At 39.3% G+C, this 13,346-nt stretch overlaps 1 protein-coding gene across 3 annotated transcripts in view; it reads right to left on the bottom strand.

Moving 5' to 3' along the window:
* VCAN (versican) overlaps positions 1 to 13,346 on the bottom strand; it is a 105,494-nt gene that overhangs the window by 36,540 nt on the left and 55,608 nt on the right. For 2 of the 3 annotated variants that reach the window (XM_010970603.3, XM_045507081.2), the window contains one exon: positions 444 to 5,672. The exons of the other annotated variant lie outside the window; for it this stretch is intronic. In XM_010970603.3, the coding sequence (XP_010968905.2) occupies positions 444 to 5,672 (5,229 nt within the window). The remainder of the gene's footprint in view (positions 1 to 443; positions 5,673 to 13,346) is intronic. 3 annotated transcript variants of the gene reach the window in all.

Raw genomic sequence — 13,346 nt, 5'->3', positions numbered from 1 at the left:
TAAAAGCCTGACAGATTTCAATATTGCCCTAATAGCACCCATCAATGAGAGATTTTTTTTAAAAGTAGGATATACTTTTTTTTTCTGTTCTTAAAACTAAGATGTATAACTTCAGGACAGAAGACAAAACAATACTTCTGTTGAGAGTAAAACAAATTGAATTTTTGCACCATTGACAATTAAAAGTTTTCCATATTGCGACTGCATGTCTTTTCTTAAACCCAGAAAAATACAAAGAATATCTTTAAAGCCCCCAAATAATCTATACTTACTTTCTTTGCATCTCATTATGGACCCAATACTATGGCCTGTCCTACCATTATGTGAATACAAAAAAACTTCACTGGTTTTAACATTGCAATAAACATTATATACACATACATGTTAGGACCAAGGGACTGTTTCCAAATTTGGAAACAGAGTTGTCAATGTTGTGACCTTACCTGGTAAATAGATTGCTGTGCCTTCCACTGACTCTTCATTAATGCCAATCAGGAAACTGGTTTCATTAGAAGTTTCCAGAAGGGGAAATGGTGGTGTTGCAAGCTCAGTATTTAACTCTGTGGTGCTTAGTGTTGCCTGATTATCAGAATCAAGAATTCTCGCCGACACTTGCTGTTCTGATGTTGCTACTGTGGAATCCTCCCCTCTGATCAAAACTCCTTGTGTTTCAGGGTTTATTTCCAGAGAAGAAGGAACGGTGGGCCTCTCAGAAGTCTGTGGGCTGGGCTGAGGCATCACACCTGCCTCAACCCCATAAATCACAGAAGCAGAAGTAGAGTGTGGCCATAGCGTAGCACCTTCTAACTTAACTTCACTTGCAGCTGTGACAACAGTCCCAGACTCAGGTATTTTAATACTGGGAAATACCTTGACTGTTTCTCCAGAAAGTTGAGTACTGGTTTCGTTTTGGGAATCCTGGGCAATCTCAATTTCTTTTTGAGCATTTAGTTCTGTGGTAGTAGACGCTTCCGTTTGTTTTAATAATGTAGGTTGACTTTCATTTTCCGAAGACTCTAATTCTGTGTCAGGAGATGAGGATGGAGGCTCAGTTATGTGAAAGTACTCTTCACTTGAGGGTTTGAAAGTTGCTTCAACATATGTAGGTTTTCTTGGGGGTACTTGAGATATGCCAGCATCTGCACGCGGCAGAGCACTTGGCTGGGGGCCCTCTGAGTGTTCAGAGGCTCCACTGCCTAAGTGGACAGTGAGTGGAGGAGATGATGGTGTCTGAGAAGACAGCTTTGCAAAGGCTGAAACTGCTGATGTATCAGTGGAATCTGGGGGATTGGATCCTTCCATCATATCAGGTGCCTCTGTTAAACTCTGAGCCATCAGGTAGGTAGTACCAATACTTACGTAGGAGGTAGGTTCTATCAGCGCCTCCTCAGCCCCTGAAGAGAATTCTGGCTGAAGAGAAGGACCTACATGTTTCTTTTCTTCATCCTCATCCTGTGTCCTTTCCAAATGGCCCAAAGTTGCTATTATTTCACTTTGGTCTGCAATAGCTTGACCATCAGACAAAGTGCTTGATTCAAAGATGTCATCCAGGGTTTTTGCTTCCATTTTTGGTTCTTCAATCTCTGGATTAACTGTGGCAGACTTACTGGGAATGAGCAAGGATGTTGCTGTGGGAAGCAAAACATCTAATTCTGTTTCTGTGCTAGGGATGGGGATTCCAGTTGTGAAGACAGAGCCCAGGTGATCTAACTGACTTCGGTCTTCAGGAGTCACTGATTCATTTTGTGTTGCCTGACTGTACAGAAGAGTATCACCAGAGGCCTCAAAGTCTTCCTCAGTTAAAGAGAGGTTAACAGCTGCCTCATACTTCTCTTGAACTTGAGTACTGTCTTCATAACTGCCATGTTGTCCAGAGGGTACCTCTGGATCGATGTCCGTTTGCATTCCCAGGATGTCTTCATATATAGACTTAGTGTGATCAATATCTATGATAGTATTTTTATCTGACGTCAGCTGAGGCAGAATTTCAAGGATGGTACTCTCTGTAATTGTCAAAATTAAATCCTTGTCCTCTTTGTCCAGATCTATAATAATATTTTCAGTGGCTTTTCTTCTGTCAGGTCTTAAGGTAGAATCCTCGAATCCCCTGACGTGGTCTTGGACACTATCTGCAGTACCTTCTGTGGACCTCTCATATGACGTTGTACTTGACAGTGTGCTAGTTGGATCCGGGGAGCTTTCATTCTGCTCTGGATGAAGAGGCATCATTGAAATTGTTGGGACTCCATCAACGGTAACAGCCTTAGCGCTTGGAACCTCAGGATGTTTTGCTGGTGATCTATCAGAAACAAATGTGGTGCTTCCTCGCCTACTTGCCTGAGTAGTTCCAGAAGCGTGGACTAAATCAACCATATCCAATTCCCCAGATCCTTCTCCAGAATGTTCATAAAACAAGTCAGATGGTTTTGGTGTTGATGTAACAAATCCTTTGGCCACTTCAAGACCAGGGGTTCTAGCCAGAAAATCAGTGGAAGAGGTTGCTGCTCCTTCAGTTTCTGCTGTTGAAGAATTCTCTTTAGAGACTTGATCAGCCATAGGCTGTGGTCTACTAGTCTGGATTTCTTCTGCCCAATGGTGTGTCTGACTTGTTCGATGTTCAGTGTCTGTGGAGAAAGTGAGAGGTGCTGGAGAGGGCCCTTCAGTTCTGGTGTCACTTAAAATTTCTAGGAAGGTTGTGCTGGCTGCTGTCTCACTATCTTCAAAAATGCTGTTTGTTTGGGAAATGAGTGGTCTAATTTCACTTTCCACAACTCCCATTCCCTCATAGTCTCCAGTTGTACCATTTAGGGTGCTGGTTTCAAAACTTTGCACTTGAGAAGTCTGGGGATATAATGTGCTAGTGACTTGTTCCATGTCAGTAAAATTCACTGATACTGTGGTTGGCAAAATTTCTTCTCCTGATCCCAGTCCAGAGAATAAAAGATCAGTATCTGACTCTTTAACTATTGGTCTCATAACTTTGGGAAAGGGTTTCCTACTTTCTTCCTCTTTGATTGTTGAACCTGTAATTACACTTTCAGCTGGTACTGATGCAGTCACCGAGGCAGTAGCTAAGAAAAAATGGGATTTCTCAGTAACTTCAGGAAGAGTTGTGTATGATTCCAAGCCCGGTGAGTCTAGATTTGGAGTAGACATGCCACCTAAGGAAATGCCTTCCTCCTCCATTTCCTTATCAGTGCTGTAAGTTTTCTTGGTTGTCAGTGTAGAATAATCTGTGCTTTGGAGTCCAATTTCAATAAATGTTTGTGAATCAAAACTTGTTTGTTCTGGTGCAACAGAGCTTTGAGGAGATTCAAGGGACTTCTGATCTCGGATCTTTTCTTCTGCCACTACTTCACTTTCATTTCCTTGCCTTACAGGGTTGATTTCTTGTGTGACCCATAATGTGTCTGGCTCCACGGTCTGGGGAAAGTCCACTGAATCCATGCCGTCAACCTCCACTTCTCCCTTTTCCACTGAAGCTTTAGTGCTTTCAGCTTCCACTGTTGGCAAAATGGTGGATCTTTTATCAGCTTCATCGATAGCACCTTCTTCTCCCAATCCTTGGTCAATAGTTGGGGAATCTGTATTGGAGACATTTCCCACAGCACTGGGAAACACTTGGTCACCAGAGCTGCTTAGTGAGACCAGCTGCTCACCTGAGCCCTCAGCTGAGGCTGGGAACTCTTCCCAAGGGAAGGCTGAAGTGCTGACCACAGTGCGACCAGGTTCTTCTGAGTCAGCTCTGTGATAAACGTGGGCCGAAGTAGGTATTACAGATGGTGAAATTTGGGTATCATTAAATGCTGCATCCCCAGAGCCTTCCACCATGACTGTTTCTTCTTTTGTTATGGGAGTAGACACTGTTGAGTATTCTCTAAAGTCACCACTGAAATCTTCCTCCAAAGGAAAATCTGTAGAAAAGCCCTTTATTTCTGCCCCATGATTTGGCTCCCCTGAGATCTCTGAAATCAAGTTTTCCTTGGATGTTTGGCTTATAATTTCAGCAACCTCTCTGTCCATTGCAGTACTCAAATCCAGTCCAGTTGGCTCAAAAGGGAATAGAGTTTCCACATGTGGGGACAAAGTGCCAGCTGTTTCCTTTTGGGTTTGAATTTCAGACTCTACATTCAATGAAAATGAAGAAACAGTGGTGGTTTCTGGGTCGGCAGCAGTTTCTCCAGAGCCCAGCTCCATAAAGAGAGAAACGGGGCTCCCTGGGACAATGGACAGCCCTTCCCAAGCCCCAGGTTGCCTGCTACTGCTGGGCTCGGTGGTCTGTGCCCCCAGACTATCTAAAACATTTGTTTCTGTAAAGACAAGAGTAGAACTTGTCATTTCCCTTTCAGACTGTGTGGGTGTCATCAAGGACATAAAACTCTTCCTGGTAGCAGAGGCTGAAGCACTAGCTGTCACTTCACTTGAGCTTTCGAATTCAGAGGGTAACATTAAGTGATCTGATCTCTGAGTGGGCGAATGTACCTCAACTGTAGAAGCTGTACCTGTAGTTCCCTTCTCCTCATCTTCCCTCTCCTTTCCCTCAGGAGATATCCTGAAGACCCACTCAACAGTGTCTGTCTCCCTTACAAACTTGGTAGGCACTACGGCAGAAGGCTGTTCAGAAACCAAATAAACCGTGGGTGTAGGAACATTCAAAAGGCTTTCTGTGATCATTGTCTTGCTAGTGTCTAAAGTAACAAGTGAATCCGTAGTATTTTTCTGTGATAAATCAGTTACCATGGCAAACATTTTATCTTTGTCTTCTTCTGCTTCCCCAGAGCCTTCTGGAATTGGAATAGAAGGACTCCCCGAGAACTCTACACTTTGTCTAAGGGCTATTTCCACCCAGCTTTCCGCCGTGGACAGTGGCTCATCAGGCCGTGGACTTCCTGTTAAGGTAAACGATACTTCCTCTGAAACTTCTGCTGATGCAGAACTTGGAACGGCACTTGGGGTGTACGTGCTGAAAGTACTTCTTCCTGCCTCTTCACCAAATGTTCCTTCTGTAGCCCTTGAAAAGACTATTTTCTGAGATTCTTGGTCAATGCCAGCATTTCCCGAAGACTCTTCAGGAAAAAGAGGTACCAATTCAGTATGCTGGTGCATCAGGTAATCAAGCTCAGGACTTTTCTTTGTGATTGACTCTGGTCCCTCTGAGGCTTCTCCCTCAGGGACTGGGACTGTGGGGAAAATCTCAGGCTCGCCACTTGAAAAATGTTCTGTTGTTTCAGGGTAAGTCTCAGGTCTCCATGTAATTTCAAGGATTTCAGTTGTTTCTTTAGATTCATTAGGTTGCATGGCAGTAGACAAGCCAGTCTTGGTGATTACAAACTGATGACCGTCAGTTTCACTGCTGTCTGAAAAATTCCGAGAGGGTGCAACACTTTCGAACTGGCCACGCCTAGCTTCAGCAGCCTCTGGGTCCTTGGGCACAGTGGTGACTAGATGCTTCCCATTTATGTACTGCACGGAGGGCGTGGTTGTGACGTCAGTAGCGTTCTCACAGTCCTCGTCTTCCCCTTCATCTTCTTCACTGTGGTATATATCAATTTCAATTAACTCAGGTAAAATTTCAGCAATTAGCTCATGCCTTCGGTCTGTTTCTTCACTACAGTCTTCTTTAGATTCTGAATCTATTGGATGACCAATTACACTCAAATCACTCATTCGACCTGAAAAAAACAAAGAGTTTTCACAATACTTAAATAGAAGATTTGGCAGTGTAGACAGAAGAAATCGCTAGCAAGGCTGGCTGATCACACTCTCACACACAAAGGAGTCAAATCTTTTCACGTTACATCAAACACCCTTCTGTACACAGTTATCAGCCTTCACATTTGCTATTTTAATTAACGATGGGAAAAATACATCCAATAAGATTGTGCAACAGCTTAGGGAAACTCTTCCACATGTTTAACAAAGCAACGTCCTTAAAATGAAACCTGGAAGCAGGTACACATATTGTAATCGTGGAATGAAGGGATTCATCTTTGCATGAACCGGAAGAAAAAAAATTAAAAAGTTAACACCACTTCACCAGATCACACAGGAAAAGCGTTTGATTGCTGTCCTTTATGTAAGGGATGCTTAGACACCCTCTATTCAGTAAGGAAAGAAGAGATTCCTTCTGGCCTCTTGTCATAATTTGTCCTAGAGAAGACTGTTTTTAGAAAAGTAAAAGAAAGTTTCTTTACAGCCTTTCACAGTACAATGACAACCCCACCCCTGTGCAACCGTGAGACAAGATTTAGCTGCATAGGCTGCAGCCACATCCCACACACAAGGGCAGGAGGAATCTTTTGTGGTGGGGAAATAGAGGAGTGGCGGCGCAAGGGGGTCTCCGCGCAAGGATGGCTTACTGAAAGCACCAGGAAAGAAGAACCCACTATACTTTTACACCTTTATCCTTCATGAGAGATGACTGAATCGGGTCAGTTATCATTTTTAAAATTAACCTTTTCGCCAGAGGAATTCAGGAGTCACATCTAAACATTTGAACTAGCATACTTTTAAATAACACCTGTCCTCAGAACATTTCCTAGATTGCAGATCACCACAGGGTACCAACCACTAAGCCCAACTGACTTTTCTGTCACAGGAAATACACCAGCGAAGCTCCTCGTCCTGACACAGGAGGGAGGACATTCTGGGCCCTCACTCTCATCAGAGTGGCTCTCACTTTCACCATTGTCCTAGGAAAGGGTCCTGCCACTATGGCTCTCCTAGTTTCAGTGTCATGGCAGTGGGTGTGCTGACCCAGGAAGAAGACAAAGAGAAGCACGGAGGGCTGCCCAGCGTCTCGCCCTCCTGCCCCCAGGAATAATGCTGCAGAATTAGCTCTCAGCCTGGCCCCGATCCCAGCCACAAACGCTTAGGTGGAACCTGAGAATGTACAGGAGGAATAACGATGACGGAGTCACCCCTGCCCCTCATCGGCAGGGAGGTCACTCCTGTTTCGAGAAGCCTCTCCCTTCGACCTATGAAAGGATCAACATCTAGCATTTACTGATGTCAAAATAGAAAGGAAAACTCTATTGAGAAGGTAACAGTACTGCTGTATTCTTTATGTCAACATAAATATAGAAGCATATGAACTATCAGTAAAAACTCTATGGAGCACCTTCTGCTCTTAACTATGGTTGGCTGAAAAAAAAAGCCCCAAGACTACAAGACTTTTACATAACTAGAAGATATACTATATTTACATTTATCCCTCTCATTCTAATAAAAATAAAAAATAAAGCTTTTTGTCTTTATATCCCAGCATATGTTCACTGTATTGTGTCCATAAAATAACTATTTTTGTGTTGAAGCGGGTTATTCTTACCCAACTATATGTCCTCCCTATTTAACTTTCACATATTACAGTCAATTTTTACATCTCCACTCCACACATTCAGCCTTTCAACTACATAAACAAAGGCATGTAGGTATTCAAATGAATGAAAACTATTTCTACCATAAAGAGAAGTGAGATCAATGCATAAATCTAGTATACTATAAAAATATAAAATGAATGTAGATGGTTTCTGCCACAGATGCTGCAACTATTCCTAATTACCAAACCAAAGAAAATGACTAAATACCTAAATTTTTTTTCAAAATATGTAATTAAAAGAATAAGTTCGTTCAATGTTAGATCACTAAAGTTGTTACTGTGATCTTATAGTGGCTTGTGGTATATATGTTTTAAAAGAAAACATCTTCAGAAAATAAACACCTTTTAATATGGTTTGTGTTGAAGCCTACCTTTCGCTAAGAAATAAGGATGTGAGAGAAAATATATGCATATGCATATACAAGCATATGAGAGAACACATTTAAATGCCATCTATACAAATGAATCTCCTAAAATATCACATCAATGATCTTATCTAATCATCAAATCAAGTAGTCTCTCATTGTTAATACTATTTGAACTTAATTGAATTAAGCCAGATCAGTTAAACTACTCTGCACAACTTTGTAGGATTTAACTCCAGGAACTTCAAAAATATGCTTATCTTAAATTGCTTATAGTATCGTTTTACATACAACTCTTTTCATTAGGTTATATTAGATACAAATAAAGATAGAATTCACTACTAAGCAGTATCACACACATAGATGCTAAATTCTCACAGCATCTTTCATTTAAATACAGAAAGAATTTAAAGAAGAAGCTTGGGTTTGTATCAAGCATATAAAAAATCCCCATCATATTTTGTACCTTTTTATAAATAGTGGAGATTAAACTAACCATTCAGCCAAGCTTCTCCAGCCAAACACAAGGATAAATAAGGAAATAACTGCTCGATATTCTTTATTTATAAACTCCTAGGCCAGAAGTGGGGTAAAAATACTCAATGCTATGACAGATTTGTATGGATTTCTAAGTAAATTTCTTACTTTTAAAAATAATTATTTAAAAAAACTGATATAAACATATCCCACAATCTTCTTAGTGAATAATTATAGATAGAAGTTCTGTCAAGTTTGATGTTGGTAGCTCTAAAAATAAGTGGGGTGGAGAAAAGCAGAAAAAAAAGGAGACACTGAGGCATGTCAGTGTGTCAGATGTCAGCATGTCAGAGATACTGACACTCATGATACAGCTCACTTACATGTTTGACAAAGGAATGAATACTTTAAAATAAAATGTTTTTTTCTAGCAAAGAAAACGAAGAACTCTAATTGTAAATCACCAACTTAGATAATAATTTCATTGACTATCAACTCTGATTAAGTTTACTTAATTCAATCAATTAAAGACCCTGACATTCCCTTTATAGTCTCTAATTTTAGTTCAATAAGCAAAGTATATCATTCTTTTAGTCCATTTTTCACTTAATTAGGAATACTAACATTTCCTATTGCTCATAAATCTATGAGGACTTCCTTAGCATTTTGGACCATCATGTTGGAATATTTCACCAAAAGGCTGTCAGATGCAGTATATTCCATTTTCTAACCTAAATAAATATCACAATATTTCAATCACAGCCATACAAACACAGCAGGGAGTGATCTTTGCATATACTTCACAAACACAGCTAAGCATCAGTGGGTTTTAGCATGCAAAATTAAATTCCCTACCACAACCATGCATGGCACACAAACATATTATCTCCCCAGGACCAACTGACTACACAAAATTTACTGAGTTACCTATTATCTATCAGATTGTATGGCAGACCCATGTTTACCAACATTACAGAGACCTAAGATCTCCGAGGAGTAATTAATGTTCCCACTCTTAGATGAACAAGTTCTTATAAAAGACTGCTGTATTTTAGAATTTTATTCTAATGGTAGTATAACTTCTATTTGGATTCCAAGGGTATCTTCCAAGTCTCTCTATTTCTCTCTGAAACTCTGGCAAGTGCTCTTGCCAATAGGTTAGAGAAATGGCCTTACTAAATAAACTCATTCTCCCTATTTTAAAAGGACACTTTTTGAGTGCACCTATTGCCAATGTACCAATCATTAAATTGAAATTAGGATTCCTTCCTCCAGCTGCCTTCCAAGTATCTGATCTGACTTGCCTTCAGAATGGTAGAAAACACAGGAATGTTTGAAGCTATTTCACTTTATGCATCTCATTGTAGCTTGAAGCTGGCAATGACCAAAGAACTGTCAACACATCATAACAAACAGTGATTGAGAAGAAAAGATATATTTTTACAAAGTGCTCATTGGATACGTAGTGTGAAATGTTCTACTAAATGAGAATTCTTAAATAAAACAAAGATAGAAAATGAGAGTAGAAATTATTTTGTTCCCTTTTTCTGAAAGGAATATTCTCACAATTAAGTTACTCATATTTATTATTGAAATAAGTTGTGTTAACTTCTAAATAGTTTCTTCAAATTTCTTAATATTGGTTTGAGGATGAGGAAAACGTTCATTACCTAGGGCTTTGAAGTTAATTTTTTCCTGCCAATAGATTCTCTACAGATAAACCTATGTTTTCGTGTCAGCGTGGCTAGTTTGTTCCCATACTTTGAAAATTTCATGAAAGCTACCTAGCATAGACAGATAAATTCTCTCCTGCTACTGCCACCTACATCTCACCCATATTCCTATTTGCTCCTCTTTGTTTATTTCATTTCTGAAATTACTTCTTCACCTTCCTTTCTTGTCACCACCCCCACCCACCACACATGTTATTAGAGAGTTGTAAGAGCTATAATTATTGCAGACCAGAAAAGTGTCTTTGTAGGGTGTGTCAGGGGGACACCTGTGTTATTGTGAAAGCAGGTATTTCATTACAAAATAGTGATCTGCTCTATTTTATATTAAGAGTGCAACCTAATGGAGTAATTAATGTTCCCACTCTTGGATGAACAAGTTCTTATAAAAGACTGCTCTATTTTAGAATTTTATTCTAAGGGTAGTATAACTTTTATTTGGATTGCAAGAGTCAAACCACAGAACTCTTACACAGTATATGTATAATCTTTTCTATGTTTATATGAATGTATTTTAACAGCTTGACTTGAATATACTGGTACCACGGTTAACAGATTTTTTTAATGGCATTTCACACAAAGCTTTATTGCTAGCTGACCTCAAATTATTCATCAAGTATTTTTAAGTACTTCACGGCAGAGTTTTGTAGACATAGCTCAAGTCTTCTAGTCATACTGTTACCAGACACAAAACATAGTTGCTAAGATGCAGGGGCAGCTGGCTAAAGTTCATGTTCTCTATAGGGAATTTTACAATTTAAGTTGAAGAGCTTTTAAGTAAATGTAAGTATATGCCAATCTACTCAGCAGAGATATATTTGGATTACATTTATTTATTAAAATAGATTTCATTTTAATATGCAACAAAAAAGATTTTGTTTCCTTATTTATATAATACAATAGACAGCCATACAGAAGTACTTGAGAAATACTCATAGAATTTAAGTAGAGAAAGCTTGAAGTTCTCTAAGATGTTTAAGTTTCCTAGCACATACCAATGAATCCAATGACCAGACATAAACAAATGCTTCAATTTCATTCACCTTTGATATGTTCATAATTAAAATAAAATGCTAAATAGCACCTTATGAAGCAAAGACAACCACCTAATTCAAGTTTCAACTAGATTGTCTCAGATATCAGAAATTCCCCAACATTTTCAAAATCTGAGACACAAAAAATGGAGCCAACTCAGGATGCTGGGAAAATCTTGAGATTAGTGCTCAGGATATAAACATCCTCCCAAATCTTGTCAGTTGTTTTTGCATCCTTAATCACCTTAATAACTGAAAATCATGGATATTTATATCAATACCCAATTCCTCCAGACATGAGAGATTAAAGTCTGGGACATTAATACCGGATTCTGTGACCCATATCTCCCTATTAGCTCTGCTAGCTGAGGTTGATGTGGTGTGCCACCCAAGCATGTTTCTTACATTGACAGCTCCCTCTTGCTGAGTAAGGACCTCAATGTTTCTCAATTCATGAATTTTACACCCAGAAAGAGTAATAAACAATATAAGCATTTCTGATGGTCTGACTTTTGAGGCAGACGTGTTATGGGGATGATAAATGGGAATCATCTCTTTTCCCAACTTCAGATAATCCTCTAATAATGCTGTTCTTTCAAGTGGAAGGAATGTGTTTAGATACAGTCATCTGGTCTAAGTGCCCTTAAGGAGATATCATCGAGGGTAGGCTTTTCTTGCTTATAGAAGAGGACCAAGGAACTTCCTAACTTCCAATTTTTAAAGAGTAAGGACTTTCCTGGAGAGCTTAATGAAGTGATTTTGGGGCCTTCAAGCATTTTTGAACAATAAGATAAAGAGCTGTATGAAAGAAAAGACAGGTTATTTCGGTTTCTAAATGTTTCCTTGAAAGCAGGACAAACAAGCAAAAACCAACCAAAGAGCGATATTTCTATTGTCTTTTTCATGTTAGTGCTCCAACACTGTGTCAAAGCTTTTCACAGGTAGATAAACAGATGATAGATAGATAGACAGATAGATAGATAGATAGATAGATAGATAGATAGCAGACACAGATAATTACCAGCTATCCTAACACCAGAAAAATACTTTGGTCAGAATTGAGGATTTAAAATTTAAGTAAAAAACTCTGACTAAAGTGAAAGAAATGCCTCTCATAAATAAAAATATATATACTTCCTTCTAAGCCCCCAAATTATAGTCACTAAACCAAACTCTACCAAATACCATTTGATTTTAGTTACACCACTCCTTTTCTTCACAAGTCACCTCTTCCACCTGATCTCTTCAATAGGGTGTTGAAACAGTGCCATCACTGTCCCCACATTTATCCTCTGCCTTTCATTCTCTGTTCTCATTCTCTGCGTCTCTGAGTTGGAGCCCAGGACCCCTATGTCCCCATCTCAGTATCCTCCTTATTCCCATCTCAGACTTCCGTTCAACAAGAATTCTCCTGCCCCCAACTTGGAATGCTTCATAAACCCTCCTTTGAATGAACCAGCCAAAGCCCTCAGTCCTCCCATCTGTCTGCACTAAAACTCCTCAGCCCAAGCTGGTTGTATCTCTAACTTGTATGCCGCAGAGGACTTAATGTCATATTGTTTCTTATTTTAAAATTCCCTAGTTGTTTTTATATTCTTGTCTCACCTTCCTTACTAAATTCTATATTCCGTAACAAAAGTGAAGGGATCCTTTAAACACGGAATGTTCTTCATACTCTAGCCACTTAGCCCCTCTTTTGGAGAATTTAGTTGGAAGAATGTCAGTTATTTATCATCAAGAATGGAAAAGTTTACATTTACTAGTTTGATACTTCCTTTGAGAGATTTTCATTTTTTTGGAATGAAGAAATTATTGTCCTTTGGCTGCAATAATAGCTCAAATTCTGAGCTACAACTAAAGGATCATACAGATAATTCAAATACTAAAGACTGTTATGGTTATAACAATCAGATAATGTAGATGTGCAGGCACAGTCTCAATATTATTTTTATCATTCTTTTTCTTTCCAAGTCTAGAATCGGTACAGGCTGATATCACAGTGGTAATCACTGTTTTTCTCAAATGTAAATATATGATGAAAAGTTCACTTTGGCAGTACAGCCAAAAGAACCCTTAAGCCACAAGCATTCATATTTCCTTGGAGTTTCCATGCTGATAGAGAGAAGGTGATACAGGTACAGCAAAGTGAGGTGTGCATTTCTGGGTGATTCAAGATACATTCTCCACCCTTCACTATCACTTTTGATTCAATTACAACTACTCCTGAAACTCTAAAAACCATACATTTCAATGCTATTTGATTCTATTTTCTTCTTTACTTACAAACACCAAGGTTCATTTAACATGTGTGAGAAAATCTCCACTTCCCAAAACATGAGCAAAGACCACCATCTCACTCAGG

This window comes from Camelus bactrianus, chromosome 3 (assembly GCF_048773025.1).
Source record: "Camelus bactrianus isolate YW-2024 breed Bactrian camel chromosome 3, ASM4877302v1, whole genome shotgun sequence".
NCBI lineage: Eukaryota > Metazoa > Chordata > Mammalia > Artiodactyla > Camelidae > Camelus > Camelus bactrianus.
This window is presented reverse-complemented; position numbering and strand designations above follow the sequence as displayed.